Raw genomic sequence first — 17,687 nt, 5'->3', positions numbered from 1 at the left:
CACACACACACACACACACACACACACACACACACACACACACACACACACACACACACACACACACACACACACACACACACACACACACACACACACACTTTTTTCTAAATGGCCAATGGAGCCGACAACATTCCAGAATTCCGGCCTTATAGAATATTTACCTTTTTTTTTTTTTGTCAAAATCCTTTTGTGGCGGTGCGCCACAAATTCCTTTATGTATAGGAAACACTGATACCTGTATGGAGTCATGTTGTGTTTCCTGTATCACACAGTGTGAGGCTCTGTACCTGTATGGAGTCATGTTGTGTTTCCTGTATCACACAGTGTGAGGCTCTGTACCTGTATAGAGTCATGTTGTGTTTCCTGTATCACACAGTGTGAGGCTCTGTACCTGTATGGAGTCATGTTGTGTTTCCTGTATCACACAGTGTGAGGCTCTGTACCTGTATAGAGTCATGTTGTGTTTCCTGTATCACACAGTGTGAGACTCTGTACCTGTATAGAGTCATGTTGTGTTTCCTGTATCACACAGTGTGAGGCTCTGTACCTGTATAGAGTCATGTTGTGTTTCCTGTATCACACAGTGTGAGACTCTGTACCTGTATAGAGTCATGTTGTGTTTCCTGTATCACACAGTGTGAGGCTCTGTACCTGTATAGAGTCATGTTGTGTTTCCTGTATCACACAGTGTGAGACTCTGTACCTGTATAGAGTCATGTTGTGTTTCCTGTATCACACAGTGTGAGGCTCTGTACCTGTATAGAGTCATGTTGTGTTTCCTGTATCACACAGTGTGAGGCTCTGTACCTGTATAGAGTCATGTTGTGTTTCCTGTATCACACAGTGTGAGACTCTGTACCTGTATAGAGTCATGTTGTGTTTCCTGTATCACACAGTGTGAGGCTCTGTACCTGTATAGAGTCATGTTGTGTTTCCTGTATCACACAGTGTGAGACTCTGTACCTGTATGGAGTCATGTTGTGTTTCCTGTATCACACAGTGTGAGACTCTGTACCTGTATAGAGTCATGTTGTGTTTCCTGTATCACACAGTGTGAGACTCTGTACCTGTATGGAGTCATGTTGTGTTTCCTGTATCACACAGTGTGAGACTCTGTACCTGTATGGAGTCATGTTGTGTTTCCTGTATCACAGTGTGAGACTCTGTACCTGTATGGAGTCATGTTGTGTTTCCTGTATCACACAGTGTGAGGCTCTGTACCTGTATAGAGTCATGTTGTGTTTCCTGTATCACACAGTGTGAGACTCTGTACCTGTATAGAGTCATGTTGTGTTTCCTGTATCACACAGTGTGAGACTCTGTACCTGTATGGAGTCATGTTGTGTTTCCTGTATCACACAGTGTGAGGCTCTGTACCTGTATAGAGTCATGTTGTGTTTCCTGTATCACACAGTGTGAGGCTCTGTACCTGTATGGAGTCATGTTGTGTTTCCTGTATCACACAGTGTGAGGCTCTGTACCTGTATGGAGTCATGTTGCTGGTTATCGACCACAAGATCGAAGGCGAGGTCCGAGAGAGGATGCTCGTCTCCTATTACAGATACAGGTGCGCTTGTGACTCACACACACACACGCACGCACACACACACACACGCACGCACGCACGCACGCACACACACACACGCACGCACGCACACAAACACTCACACACACACACACACACAAACACACGCACACACACACACACACACACTCACTGACTCAAACACTTGATTGAGTGGTATTTTTACTTGACTCACTTCCTACCTACATATCACACTAAAGACATTGCTGCATATGAACAACTTGCTAGTCTCACTAGAGATCTTATACATGTATGTGTACATGTATAACATCACTAGAGATGTTATACATGTATGTGTACATGTATAACATCACTAGAGATGTTATACATGTATGTGTACATGTATAACATCACTAGAGATGTTATACATGTATGTGTACATGTATAACATCACTAGAGATGCACCCATCCACTTTTTTCACTTCCCATCTGCCGATACCAATATTTTTCTTGAATATACATTAGGCAAAGATTTGGCCAATTAATTTTTTTTTTAATATACCTTGCAAAAAGCAGACAAAATTAAGAAAATATACAAGGCAAAGAAGGATACTATTATACATGGGCAAATTACGGCCAGCGCCGCCCGTGCTGGAATTGTAAAAACAAAACAAAAAAAAACAATTTGATCAGATTTTTTCTCTCTCGATCCGATCCGATCCGTGAATTAGTGCCAATATCGGCTACCGATATTGGATCGGATCGGCCCCATCCCTATCAATCACCATAATGTATTTCTATTATATGAAGAACTCTCTCTCACACACACACACACACACACACACACACACACACACACACACACATTGAAGGCAGGGAGAATCATTGATGATTAGTGGTGGAATTTGAACTATACAGGGTGTTTCTAGTAGGTACACAATTTCTAATAATAATGAAAAACAAATGTGTATAATGTATACATGTCAAGTTATTGAGTCATTTGAACCATTCATCATTCAGACAGTAGTGAGGCTTGTCTCCTCACACGCGTAGGTGTCATTGCTAACACTGTCACACACGCTCTGCATTGCTTTAATGCATAGAACATGTTCACCTCCTTCTGAAACCCTCTGTTATTATTTCACACTCTCTTGCTCAGTGCCGCCCGCTCGTCGGCCGACTCCAACCTGGACGACATCTGCAAGCTGCTGCGCAGCACCGGCTACTCCGGTCAGCCAGGAGCCAAACGGCCCAACAACTACCCAGAGAGCTACTTCCAGAGGGTGCCTATCAGCCACACCTTCATCAGCATGGTCATCGGAAGACTGCGCTCAGACGACATCTACAACCAGGCGAGGAACTATCGCTCCAATATCCTTCTGATCTTTGTCTCCGGATGTCTCATGAAAATAAAGAAATAAATGAAAGATGTAATATAGGGTCCCCCCCCCCTTTCAGGACAACCCTGTTAAAGTTGTTTAAGTTAAAGTCCCACATTTGTACCTTCAAATGTTTTACTTTCTTAAAAAAACACATTGCTCCATAAGTACTGACAATGACAATATATTTGAGATCAGGACAACTCTCTACACCAAAAAAATCAAGCATTTCTTTTTTACTGTAAGTTAAAGGTCGCAATTTGTGCAGCTGTAACCTCTTAAAAACGTCTGTCTCTGGTCCATAAAACATGATTCTGGATTAATTTGTCGAAAATATAGCAACCCCGTTTGTTCTGACGGAGTTGTCACTTCCTCATCTCGTTGCGTCCCAAGAATGGTCTGTTTCTATAATATATTCAGAACTAACAGTTCCCATTGGCCGCTGAGGGAGAGCCCGCCCCAGGCCAATCAGATTAGCATCTGTGGACCAGCACGCTAGGTTGTGTCCACAACTAACGTTAGCAACGAGCTATCGCTAACTTAACGGTTGCTACACTAAAGAGGACATCTCAAAATGCCTAGACTTACCGAATGCACCTCCGCAGTTGCTGGATCACGTACAGTTGGCATCGCTCCAGCTAGAAGTGTTAATTTTGTGGCTATAGACAAAATGGTGCAGGTAGCTTGTGTGAGAGAGACCCGCGCAGTATGCTTAAGGACCCGAGTGACATCACATTAACCCGTCTGGGGGAACAGAGTGTAAGGGGCGTGGTTTGAAGGAGACTGCAAGGGGACGCTGGATAGGGACAAATCCAACTGTGGCAGTTCTGAGGTTGTGACCACTCATTACAGGGAGGGATGACAGCAGTATATATGCATTTAGCAGTAAAAACAGCTTTTGCACGGAATGGGACCTTTAAAGTCTCACATTTGTCCATTGAAATGACTTTATGTCTGAACATTGGAGTGCTGTGAAAACACATTGCTCCATAATTTCTGACAATGACTGATATATTTGAGTTCAGGATAACCCTGACGACACACTAACCTAAAAGTCAAACATACGGACCGATCATGCTTACTTTCATGTGTAGTCACTCGCCAAAAGCGCATTCTGAGCCAGGAAAAACAATGTCATGTCATAGATTGTGTCTGTTTGTACTTACACATTTTAACTACATAATACCAGACCTGGAAAGTAAACCACGCCTCTCCTCTTGTCCACCAGGTGTCTGCCTACCCTCTGCCAGAGCATCGCAGCACAGCGCTGGCCAACCAGGCGGCCATGTTGTACGTCTGCCTCTACTTCACCCCCTCCATCCTGCACACCCAGCAGGCCAAGATGAGGGAGATCGTTGATAAGTACTTCCCTGACAACTGGGTGAGAAGATGGGAGAAGATTCTCCACTGGTCACTTTTTCTCCTCCGTTTGTCACTGGGACCGTTCTATTGTGTTCATTCTGTCTGCAGGTGATCAGTATCTACATGGGGATCACAGTGAACCTGGTGGAGGCCTGGGAACCCTACAAAGCTGCCAAGACTGCCCTCAACTACACACTGGACTCAGCTAACATCAAAGAGCAGGTATCAACTACACACTGGACTCAGCTAACATCAAAGAGCAGGTATCAACTACACACTGGACTTAGCTAACATCAAAGAGCAGGTATCAACTACACACTGGACTCAGCTAACATCAAAGAGCAGGTATCAACTACACACTGGACTCAGCTGACATCAAAGAGCAGGTATCAACTACACACTGGACTCAGCTAACATCAAAGAGCAGGTATCAACTACACACTGGACTCAGCTAACATCAAAGAGCAGGTATCAACTACACACTGGACCCAGCTAACATCAAAGAGCAGGTATCAACTACACACTGGACTCAGCTAACATCAAAGAGCAGGTATCAACTACACACTGGACTCGTCTGGGAATTTCACTGTCAGAAACTGTCTCTTCGAGCCCGGCGAGAACGGCCGGCAGCAGACACGCCTACATTTATTATTAGAATTTTATTTGGTAGCGGCAATGCAATGTTTCATAGTTCCAATATAGAGCAAGACACTGATGTGCTGCAAAGAGAGTTTATACCTGTTGTTTATTTTACAATAATTTGTCCTACCCGGAAGTGGTCCGCTTGCTACTGTGAAGTCATCAGCAGGCTCTGTAACGTTAGCCTCGGGAGTCGGGCTTATCGCTGGGGGAAAGACCTCTAGCCGCCGGGGCCGGATGAAACACGTCCTATTAACAGGTTATGTTTGTTTCTAAGTGATTAATATGTTTCTCCGCAAACGCGGCGATGTTTTGCGAGACACAGGTTCTGCATGAGAACTGCCCCCAGAAAGCAGGCCCGCCCACAACACTCATGATTGGTTCTCCGATGCAAGGCGTCCAACAGCGCCACCTAACGTTATGAAAATATTTAAATAGTAATATTCTCAGGCCATGTCCACACGGAGACGGAAGCGATCTTTTTTTTTTTTTTCGTTTCAGAAAAGTTTTCCATAAACATGGAATCGTTTCAAGAAATGTGTGTATCCACATGAAACCACTGAATACCACTGAAACCGCTGTAGTATATATGCCAGGCCGGTAAGTGTCGCTGTAACGCTGCCACAAAGTACACCAAAAACAGAGAATAAGACAATCTCGTCAATAATGGCATACAACCTCTAGGGGCGCACAGTCTATAATGTGTATCTCACTGTAGCGAGCAGCTTAAACCCTTGGCTTTGCGGGGAGGTTTGCCATATCGATGAATAAAATGATTAAACCTACAGTATACAGGCAAATGCAGAGCTGTTCAGCAGGGCGGATGGTCTCCCTGTAGCCTACAATATAGAACGTTAACTATCGGTGACGTTCCTGATATCATCCACTTCCATGATCTTTAGACATGTTGCAAACACATCCCAGCGTATTGGCCGCTCCTGCACATCACAGCACAGGCTAAATGATGCAACATAAATATACATTATATAAACTCATGGCATAAATGTGTTTTTATTGAAAAAGTGGCATCAAGTAAGCTAAAGTCTTGTTAGAGTGGACCCGTGCGGACATCACAGACATCACAGTGCAACCTGTGTTCGTCAAACCTCTCACTTCCCTATTCACGTTGTATTTACGAGGGGTATATATAGGGCAAGAGAGTATGTCGGTTGCACTCAGGGTTTACATTTCATTTCATTTAATTTTGTCCAATATTAACATATTCCAGAATTGCATGTTGTATTCAAAATAAATATAATTTCTATCTAACACGTTAAGCCTGATTTTGTTTGTGTTATTGTAAAAATGTAGCCGCCGCTAAGCCTTCTGGGAAATATCCGATGAAGGGAGGGGAGGGGTGGATGGGAAGAGTCAGCTGTGTGGAGCCCTGAGGATGTTGTAGGCTACACGCTGTTCTCCGTGTCCACTTGTTGCTGACGGTGGTAATAGAGGAGCATTATATTTTGCTGCAAGATCCCCAACAGGCTCAGTAGCTGCTGTAGCACGAACGCTACTGCCATGATTGTTATTGTTGCTGGTGGAGAGAGGTGGGGCTATGGCGTCATCGGTTCAGGAAAGATGCGCATGGGTTGTAAACACGGAAATGCAAGGGTGGCGTCTTCAGATTTATTCACTCTGGGACCCGGTTTGAAAAATTAGCGTATACTCCCAGAACGTATAGTCCCAGAACGCGGTTCCATCTGGACGAAACGTCTATATGACAAAAAACTTTAGCGGATACACCTAAACTCGTCTCCGTGTGGACATGGCTTCAGTCTTACAGTAGTGAAACGGATTAAGACTGAGGGCTGAGTCTAGAGTGCCCTATGCAGAGACTGCCCTGCAAAGCCCCTGCAGCCCACCTCAGTTGGCTCACAGCTGGCCTTCCACCCGTGCCTTCTGCACTCCTCCACCAGTTCCAGATATTTCACCCAGAAATAAAGATGAAAACATTCCTCCAACTTGAAAGATAATAATTGTATCATATATTATGTTTTAGGCGTGTCGGTATGCAGCGAGCACAGAGAGCCTGAAGCCCCAGGTGCAGCAGCTGCTGAAGGAAGGTTTCCTCCGGGAGGAGATAGTTCTGGACAACATTCCCAAACTGCTCAACTGTCTGAGGGACTGCAACGTCGCCATCCGCTGGTTGATGCTGCACACTGCAGAGTCTGGTGAGACTATTAACACAGGTTTCAACGGAAGAGTGCAATAATGTAGCTAGATGAAGAGCAAGTCTTTCTTTACCTCTCAGAAACCTTTTAAGCACCAGGTCGAGGAATAGTAAGAAATGAACAAGGTGTTTTCCCCAAAATAAATCTGGAAGCGGACTGAATTTCAGATCTGGCTGTGTACAATAGATTTGAAAGTTCTCCTTCCAATGTCTTTCAAAAAGCACTGGAAAGGGAAGTCATATCATAGCACTCCAATTAACTCATTGAGTGCCATGGACGAACATGTTCGTCATTTCGTTTAGTAACGTAGAGTGCCAAGGACGAACATGTTCGTCAATTGCGTTTTTTGACAGGGGGATGTCGATCTAAGCCTCTTACATCGCCTCTTACAATATGGGAGCTATTGAATGTGTCTAACCTATTTTACAGAACCCTTAGGTGGCGACAGTGCTCTCCAGATTAGACAAAGGCCAGGAGAAAAGAGAGAAGTCATGAGGAAACGGAAATCGCATCGATATGCTTGAAGCATAACGTTAGCTGTGCCTGTGAACAGCAGTCATCTGCTGCCACAATTGAGCCCCATCTGTGTCCGCTGCGATAGTCCATCCATATGATTTAGTTGCCGACACGGCGACACCAGCGTCTTTCTGAAAAGTTACATTATTCTCAGCTGGGAGCCGAGGACACGCTGTAAAAAAGCGGGGGGATGCAGCGGACTTTTCAGTGCAGATCAAACTCAGAGCAAACCGCAGCAGAGACACTCCTCCCACCACGGAGGAGGAGGAGGAGGGGGGTGGGGCACGCAGGGCACTACAGCATACAACCATTGACAGTACACACAGACCCAGGCAGCAGCAGGCTCGATGCATAGAGAGCAAACAAGCTAGAATAGGCTATCTGATGCCCACCAGCAGTAAATCAAGACCAGCAAGAAGGTGTAGGGTCTGCGCACGCAGGGGCCAGCGCTGCTGGTTGCAGCTAAAACATATTATTTGGCCAAACAAAATTCCTTTGTTTTCACTCTTTTATTGAAGGAAATTATTTTTGAGGTGTCATTATATCAGAAAATATTAGCTTCAGAGTCAATGATGTGCTTGAAATGTTTAATTTCACAAAAGGCTCATTATCTCAGCTTCTAGAAAAAAATTGCTGTTTTTCGTTAAATCAAGCTATCTTCTCCGGCTCATAACTAAAGAACGGAAAATGGGATCAATAAACTTTTTTTTGCAGATGATAGAAGAGAGTCTCCTCGTTCTTTGTGCATGTTCAGTGTTTACATAGTAATATCACACAATATTCTGTGGGCCTCGAGAAATCACTGAAAACGCTCTGAAACTCTGGCACTGGGAGCGTCCGTTCTCCAAAAGTGGCTGGCACTCAATGAGTTAACACCAGATTTCCAATGAATGCCTTTAGAAACAATGTCATGAATGAAGAGAGTATGTTCCTCAGTATGTTCCTCAGTATGTTCCTCAGTATGTTCCTCAGTATGTTCCTCAGTTTATTGAAGCGAGTGCTCTTCTGTCTTACAGCCTACGACTCGAACAACAAACGGCTGCGTCAGATCAAAGACCAAGTGCTCAACGACTCCAAGTACAACCCTAAGATCCTGTTCCAGCTCCTGCTGGACACGGCTCAGTTTGAGTTCACACTCAAAGAGGTGAGAGCTTCTCAGCACCACTGGGACATGTAGGAAAGAAGGTCATCACTCTCACTGGGCTATGTTCTTTTGAAGAATGTGGAACTAACAGCAACAGTTATCGTTATTAGGGGGAATGTCAATCTTAAAGGAAGGCTTTTCCGATTTTCAACCCGCTTTGTATCATTACAATGTTGGTACTATAATATGTAGATGGGCAGTGTTTACCTCTCTTCATGATTTCCTGTGCCGAGAGCTCTGCACTTCGGTCTAGAACAGTGTTTCTCAAACACTGGTGGTCCGTGGGCGCCCCCTAGTGGTCCGTGAGTTTATTTATATTTGTTTCCTTTTTTTTTTTACCTCCCACTATCCAATCAGAGAAATGTTTACATTTTCTGGGAAACTCAAGGTCAGATCACGATGCCTCTAAAGGACCATATGTATTTGTTCACCCCGAATCCAACGCCACCACCGCTGACTCTCTACGACTTGTCCCTCCTCCAGATGTTCAAGCAGATGCTGTCAGAGAAGCAGATCAAATGGGAGAGCTACAAAAAGGAGGGATCGGAGAGGATGACTGAGCTGGCGGAGGTCTTCTCCGGAGTGAAGCCGCTCACCAGGGTGGAGAAAAATGGTACGTTGTGCTGTCCTGACATGCAAAGGAAACAACACAGGGTGTTTACGGACTAAAGGGGCATCAGCTGTACTTGTTGATGAAAATCACAGCACCAGAAAAATATATGTTAGAAATGGCCCTTTGATCAGAATAATTACTAAAACTGTGAAGAAAATACGGACAAATGTGGAACTATGCTAAACTGGGTTCCTTCACAGTCTGGAAAGGTCTTGATAACCTTGGAAATTGAACAAGATTTTGGAAAATAATTTGAAAATACTGTTGTACTGTCCCGACATGCATACGGCTTCACATTCTGCTATTGTCATATTTGATAGTGTGAAGACTAAACTTCATGCATAGAGGGATATGCTAGGTATTACTATTAGAGCCCGACCGATATATCGGTTCGCCGATATTATCGGCCGATATTGGCCGATCACCGATATATCGTATCGGCCGATATGCCGATTTTTTTTTTTTTTTTTTAAGTTATAGACAGCATGTTGTGTATATTTGATATTTTTTCTTAACTATTTGTTCTATTGTGTTTTTGTATTTCTAGTTATTTATAATTATCAAATTCCCAGTTAAGTTTACTGTTTCATTGCATTGATGTCATTTTGGACAATAAAGTTTATTAATAAGCTGTAAAATATCCTGCCTACATTACATATTTCAATTCATATCAACTCATATCTTTGTCAAGTGTTTGATATTTGAGGGATCATTGCAAAAAAATCGTGTAATATAATGTGTATACTGTATATAATGTAAGAATATCGGCCGATGGGGGGTACGGTGGTGCAGTGGTAAGCACTGTCGCCTCACAGCTCGAAGGCCCTGGGTTCGATTCCCACCTGGGACGCTGTGAACGCTGAAGGAATGCGTGCCCGTCCGCATGTCCTCGAGTGCCCACCGCTCGGGTGGGGTCGTCAAAAGGGCCTTTCTGTGTGGAGTTTGCATGTTCTCCCCGTGCCTCCTGGGAGTCCCGGGGGCTTCCTTCATATAGGAACCCCTTCACCAAAACATGCAATATCCTGGTTGCTAATGGGGTTCCTCCTCTGGTCGTTAAGGGCGCCTGTTCAGAGGGAGGGGAACTGGTTAGAATAGCGTGATCCTCCCACGTGCTATGTCCTACCAGTGAAGCTTCCCCTGTCAGGTGAAAAGAAGCGGCTGGCTAACTGCCCATGTCTCGGAGGAAGCATGGAGCCAGTTTCGGCTTTCCCCAGATCGGCAGAGGGTGGAGTAACAACCAGGATAAATAAATTAAAAATTAGCACTAAAGGGGGATAAAAATGGGATAAAAAAAAAAGAAAAAGAAAAAAGACTAAACTTCATGCATAGAGTGATATGCTAGGTATTACTATTATGTTAGGTACACTACAGTATGTCATGTATTAGGGGCATCTGGGTCGTGTAGAGGTAAAAACACTCACCTACCACTGCGGAGCCCTGGGTTCAATTCATGGTAGCGGTCCTTCCAGCTTGGTCAGTTCCTAAATGGCCAAAACCTTCCCCTCAGCCAACCCTTGTGAAATACTTCTGAGTGTGTTCCTCTCCACAGAGAACTTGCAGGCCTGGTTCAGGGAAATCTCAAAGTGTTTTCCTCTCCACAGAGAACTTGCAGGCCTGGTTCAGGGAAATCTCAAAGTGTTTTCCTCTCCACAGAGAACTTGCAGGCCTGGTTCAGGGAAATCTCAAAGTGTTTTCCTCTCCACAGAGAACTTGCAGGCCTGGTTCAGGGAAATCTCAAAGTGTTTTCCTCTCCACAGAGAACTTGCAGGCCTGGTTCAGGGAAATCTCAAAGCAGATTGAGTCTCTCAACTATGAAGACTCCACAGCTGCTGGGAGGAAGACGGTCCAGCTCATATCGGCTCTAGTTGAGGTAAGCAACGTCATGATGTTTCACCTTTCGCTTTGTGGAGAGAATTTAGAGGTTGTTGTAATACCTCCTCCTAGACGTAGGGGGCGCTAAGTGCATAAAGCTACTCTTTGTTGTGGGACTTCAGTTGGAATTCTATAAAAGGAAGTGAAGAACAGGAAGGAGGGGTCAGTCCCCATGGATAAGAGATGGGACTGAACCACAGGGCTCTGTGCGATGTTGTTTTTGTAAATACATCTTTTCTAATACTTTCACCTTCTGGTTTGTATTGGTTTTATGAAGTTACAGTTATGATTCCTCACGACAGCTTTCCTGTTTCCAATTGTGGCAGCGCTGTGTATTAATGTCATCAATCTATTGATAGACAATTTTGAGAATTAGCACTGATTGATGATTAGATTGGTACAACTTTGATTTGATTGGTTTGAGCTTATTACCTCAGAACTTTCTGTTGTGCTTGCTGCTCATAAAAGAATATGATATCAAACGCACATTCAAACAATATTAATATTCATGTTGTAATCGTATTTTTTAAATTCCGCAATGACTTTGTTGCAATTATTTTCATGCCTATAACTAATAAGTGAATACAAGCGCACACGCACGCACGCACGCACGCACACACACACACACACACACACACACACACACACACACAAAACACTAGGCTACTAATATTACTTGTTCCGTCTCAGACTACTTTTTACAAAGTGCTACTCTAGTCCATCAAGATGTCTGACTGTCATTGACTGTGTTGCATGTTGTTTTCTGTGCTCTTGTCTTGACAAGATGTGATATTGTACGTCGCTTTGGACCAAAGCGTCTAAATGACAATGTATGTACAGTATGTCATGTAAATGTAGAATTGACACAAAACAATGCCAAGTTGTGTATGTGTCTAGCATGTTTTTCTTTCTTGGTCTCCAGGTCCAGGAATTCCACCAGCTGGAGTCAAACCTGCAGGTCTGTCAGTTCCTGGCTGACACCAGGAGGTTCCTACATCAGATGATCCGGACCATCAATATCAAAGAGGAAGTCCTCATTACCATGCAGATCGTTGGAGACCTGTCTTATGCATGGCAGATCATTGACAGGTACAGACAGTCCACATTAAAGGCCACAGAGAGGGAATTCATCATTCAAGTCCACCAATCAAATAATCAAATTAATCAGTATATTAAATTGCACGAATTACACGAAAACATACATCGTTTTTGGCACCTTTTAGTGCAGTTTTTGATTGATTTCTAATTGAATAGTGTGTGTGTTGTTGTTTTTTATTATAAACTTCTGCTCTTGCTGCAGTTTCACGTCCATTATGCAGGAGAGCATCAGAGTGAACCCCTCCATGGTCACCAAACTGAGGGCCACGTTTCTGAAGGTCAGCCATTACTAGCCACACACACACACACACACACACACACACACACACACACACACACACACACACAGTTGCCTTGTGTTTTTTTTGCTAAATTCTGAGAACGTTGCCTCGTTTGAGAGAATTTTCACATTTGAAGGTAAATGAATGTTGCTTTTCTTTAACGTGACCAGCTGGCATCTGCGTTGGACCTTCCGTTGCTCCGTATCAACCAGGCCAACAGCCCTGACCTGCTGAGCGTGTCCCAGTTCTACTCCGGAGAGCTGGTAGCTTATGTCAGAAAGGTACATGAGGGTTATGTTTCCACATCACAGTGCTTGCTTCTGTTTCTATGCTATTATTACCTTCTGGTATCATTTACTATGCTGCTTCCCTGCGTGCTGGAGGATATGCTCCTACTGACTAGATACAAGATGTTTCATCTATTACATCGTATACCAGCTGCTTTTGAAGACAAATCTGTTTTCTATCTTAAAATCCCAGATTGATATTCCTGCTCAGTAGGGCTGGGTATCGCCACTGACTTCCCGATACGATACGATTCCGATACACAAGGTCCCAAGTCGATACGATACGATACGATTCAATATCGATATTTTAGTTACAATTCCAGTTTTGCTTTGATAATGGAAGAGATTCTCAAATAACTAATGCTGTAAATTGTACAAGGAACCCTCTAACCTGGTGCATTATTAAACAATATTACTATTTACATTAAGAATTGACCATAAAGCAAGCAGTTACATCATGTAATTCTTTTTTATTTAAACATGACCAACATAGTCATTCAACATCTTATCTTTCTTTACAGTCTTCTGTCTCTTTCTTTACAGTCTTCTGTGAGAAGCCAAACAAATTTAGATTTCCACTATACAACAGAATCATTGAACAGCAGCATGTTGTAAACAGTGTTTCATAAAGTATAAATGCTTTGTAAATAAAATTAAATAAAATTAAATACAGCTCATGAACATTTCCAGTTCACAAACATTATAGTGCAAACAGATTTGAGGTCTGTACATCCTGGCTCATGGTGCATGCACAATGCACATGTAGCCTACAGTATTTATGTTTTTGTTTAAACTACAAACATAAATAAATGTCAACTTGAAACGATGTTTTAACTACCACACACAGTCAGCCTATAATATTATAGCCTGTTTATTAAAAAAAAAAAAAAAAAAAATGTAAAATGCATTTTAAAAGATCGATACTGGGATGTATGTATCGATACTTGTTCCTTCACATGAATATCGATTCAATATCGATATATCGATTTTTCTAAACCCAGCCCTACTGCTCAGTAAGGTGTTTTTTTCCTCTTCATTCCCAGGTGCTGCAGATCATCCCAGAGAGCATGTTCACCTCTCTGGCCAAGATCATCAAGCTGCAGATCCACGACATCATGGAGGTGCCCACACGGCTGGACAAGGACAAGCTGAAGGACTTCTCCCAGCTGGGGGCTCGCTATGAGGTCAACTTATGGCTACACAAGTTGCACTTCACTATGTGCAATAACTTAACTTAATAACTTAACTTTAACTTAAGGAGCTCCTTTAGTTTTCTTGAGAAGGTCGTTGAAGAAAGGAATGATTGTCCCTGAGTTCTTATATAAAATCAAAAACTGACCTATTGGAACAGAGGCCTCAAGTTGCCCTGTTTTGATATAGGGGCTACTTGAGTCTCTATTGAATGCACGGGAATTGATTGGATTGCCTTAAAATGTGATATGATTATTAGTGAATTTAACTTTTGACTAGAATTTAAATTTGAGTTTTTGCAGTTCAAATTCAGCTTTCTCAAATCAGACCGAGCTTCTTGAGACACACATCAGGAAAAGCAAACGAGACTAATTCAAATGTATGCATGTAATTCACAATTTATATACAATCTCTGCTGGCACTAATCCTTACATAGATTTACTTTAGTCTCCTCTTTCCAAATACTTCCACTTGGACCCCAGGAAGAGTAGCTTTTAAACTTCTGCTTTAGTCTGATAGGGTTCCCTAGGTTGCTTCTGGTATCTGTGCTCATCACGTTTTCTTTCTGCTTCACATTGGTACAGGTGGCTAAACACGTTTTCTTTCTGCTTCACATTGGTACAGGTGGCTAAACACGTTTTCTTTCTGCTTCACATTGGTACAGGTGGCTAAACACGTTTTCTTTCTGCTTCACATTGGTACAGGTGGCTAAACACGTTTTCTTTCTGCTTCACATTGGTACAGGTGGCTAAACACGTTTTCTTTCTGCTTCACATTGGTACAGGTGGCTAAACTCACCCACGCCATATCCATCTTCACTGAGGGGATCCTGATGATGAAGACCACTCTGGTTGGGATCATCAAGGTAGATGTTCTGTTGTTTGAATGTTCCCTACTGATACAAAATGGCATTGAACAGCCCAGAGGTCACATTGAACAGCTCAGAGGTCACATTGAACAGCTCAGAGGTCACATTGAACAGCCCAGAGGTCACATTGAACAGCTCAGAGGTCACATTGAACAGCTCAGAGGTCACATTGAACAGCCCAGAGGTCACATTGAACAGCCCAGAGGTCACATTGAACAGCCCAGAGGTCACATTGAACAGCTCAGAGGTCACATTGAACAGCCCAGAGGTCACATTGAACAGCCCAGAGGTCACATTGAACAGCCCAGAGGTCACATTGAACAGCCCAGAGGTCACATTGAACAGCCCAGAGGTCACATTGAACAGCTCAGAGGTCACATTGAACAGCCCAGAGGTCACATTGAACAGCCCAGAGGTCACATTGAACAGCCCAGAGGTCACATTGAACAGCCCAGAGGTCACATTGAACAGCCCAGAGGTCACATTGAACAGCCCAGAGGTCACATTGAACAGCCCAGAGGTCACATTGAACAGCCCAGAGGTCACATTGAACAGCCCAGAGGTCACATTGAACAGCCCAGAGGTCACATTGAACAGCCCAGAGGTCACATTGAACAGCCCAGAGGTCACATTGAACAGCCCAGAGGTCACATTGAACAGCTCAGAGGTCACATTGAACAGCTCAGAGGTCACATTGAACAGCCCAGAGGTCAACAGTGCATCACTTGAAGAAAACCACTTGAGATCAAAATCATAACTGAGGCAGGAGTCTTGAAGTCGACTCGTGTGATTTTGCAAAGAGATCTCAAATAGACGCATCCATCATGACAGGTTTACAGAGATACAGGAGAGCAGTGAGGCTCAACACACAGTCAACGGTACTTATAGAGGCCATTTACACCTGGCGTTAACATGTGGTTTCTGCCATCAGATTGTATTTGATCACTTCAGCCTGATTCCATTTACACCTGGCGTTAACATGTGGTTTCTGCCATCAGATTGTATTTGATCACTTCAGCCTGATTCCATTTACACCTGGCGTTAACATGTGGTTTCTGCCATCAGATTGTATTTGATCACTTCAGCCTGATTCCATTTACACCTGGCGTTAACATGCATTTTCTGCAATCTGATTGCAATCTGATTACAGAAATGGTTGTCCTCTCAATCCGCATAAAGTTGGTGTATCCAGATTATATTTTTTCCATATCACCTACTTTACTGTAAGCATGAAGATACAGTCGTAAAATGTGTTGTAGAAAAGCTCCTACTTCATCAGATACAGTATTTGTCCCCCACCAAATTGGGGACTATGGATTGACATGAAGCTGCACTGTGCCTCCCCTCAATCTGTCTCACGCCCCCCCAAGGGCAGGCACAGCGCCACGCGCCTCACACTTTGAAAAGTATAGTCAATCTGTCCTTTCATTGTCCCATAAGAAAATACTTACAACAATTTCACTCATATTTCAAGTACGCTCAGCGATCACTGACTGACTGAAACTGCATCACTGGTGGGGGACAACATGTTTACTAGTTGCTTTTGACTTCATCACTTTTCCACTGAAGCCTTTGCTCTCTCACAGGCAGGCAGGGTTTCTGTGTAAGCATTCAAGAGGCAGTTATATATCCTGTCAGATCCTGTTCTGTCAGACATGACATCATTTAGCAGACGCTTTTATCCACCTACAATAGCACATTTTGTCAACAGTAGTGATCCTGGTTTTGTGCCTCACATTGTGACACTTTAGGTGGATCCTAAGCAGCTTCTGGAGGACGGCATCAGGAAAGAGCTGGTGAGGAGAGTGGCTTACGCTCTGCACAAAGGATTGATCTTCAACCCCAAAGCCAAGGTCAGACATCAGACCTTTGACTCATGCTTTCGTTTTGGAGTGATTGTGTTCTGCAGAAAACCTTACAGTATCTCTATATCTGTAACTACACGTTTTTCCATTCATTTATTCAACTATTTATTTCATTGTTTAACAGTTTAGTTATTATGAGCATGACAAATCCAAATTTATGCAATTCAGATACAATCTCCATGGGCACTAATCTCTTTCCATTCATTATTTATTTGTCCTCCATGTCATACATGAACTATTTACAATTTATTTAATTTATTTAATGTGACTCATTGACCATGATCACATGGTATGGAGCACAAACAAAACATACAAAAACAATATACAATGGTACACGGCATGGCTAGTGCATATGTCATTTAAACAGAGGCAGGACATTCTTCAAAAAAGCACCTAATTTACACATGACTTTTTGTCTGTCTGATTGTAGTAGTAAGATCAGTTTAAACATAGATGGACAAGTTAAATAATATCTGGGTAGATATAACTCTCTGAAATTCAAAATAATTGCATTCTTGCATTCAAACAAAACATGATACTGGTCTCCCACACAGTTGTCACTACAGAGGTTACAGATCCTCATACTTCTATGCAGTCCTTTATATCTACCAACAACCTGGTGCATTTAAAATCATGTGGAATAATGACCACCTGCCCTTTGAAATAAATTTGGATAACAATAATATATGATTTTAAAAAAAGTAATTAAATGAGCATAGAATACAATGTTCCCCTCTCTCAGCCCAGTGAGCTGATGCCCAAGTTGAAGGACATGTTCCTCTCTCTCAGCCCAGTGAGCTGATGCCCAAGTTGAAGGACATGTTCCTCTCTCTCAGCCCAGTGAGCTGATGCCCAAGTTGAAGGACATGTTCC

At 43.1% G+C, this 17,687-nt stretch overlaps 1 protein-coding gene across 3 annotated transcripts in view; it reads left to right on the top strand.

The window, feature by feature from the left end:
* Positions 1–17,687, top strand: part of washc5 (WASH complex subunit 5) — a 37,446-nt gene that overhangs the window by 5,373 nt on the left and 14,386 nt on the right. For all 3 annotated transcript variants that reach the window (XM_083662518.1, XM_083662517.1, XM_083662519.1), the window contains 14 exons: positions 1,470–1,570; positions 2,688–2,880; positions 4,136–4,288; positions 4,378–4,491; positions 6,908–7,079; positions 8,612–8,739; positions 9,223–9,352; positions 11,110–11,222; positions 12,147–12,313; positions 12,525–12,600; positions 12,774–12,884; positions 13,934–14,074; positions 14,866–14,946; positions 16,701–16,802. In XM_083662518.1, the coding sequence (XP_083518644.1) occupies positions 1,470–1,570; positions 2,688–2,880; positions 4,136–4,288; positions 4,378–4,491; positions 6,908–7,079; positions 8,612–8,739; positions 9,223–9,352; positions 11,110–11,222; positions 12,147–12,313; positions 12,525–12,600; positions 12,774–12,884; positions 13,934–14,074; positions 14,866–14,946; positions 16,701–16,802 (1,782 nt within the window). The remainder of the gene's footprint in view (positions 1–1,469; positions 1,571–2,687; positions 2,881–4,135; positions 4,289–4,377; positions 4,492–6,907; positions 7,080–8,611; positions 8,740–9,222; positions 9,353–11,109; positions 11,223–12,146; positions 12,314–12,524; positions 12,601–12,773; positions 12,885–13,933; positions 14,075–14,865; positions 14,947–16,700; positions 16,803–17,687) is intronic.

Source organism: Poromitra crassiceps (genome assembly GCF_964638095.1).
Source record: "Poromitra crassiceps genome assembly, chromosome: 29".
In the NCBI taxonomy this organism is placed as follows: domain Eukaryota; kingdom Metazoa; phylum Chordata; class Actinopteri; order Beryciformes; family Melamphaidae; genus Poromitra; species Poromitra crassiceps.
The sequence above is the reverse complement of the archived record's forward strand: the minus strand, read 5'-3'. Positions and strand labels throughout refer to the sequence as shown.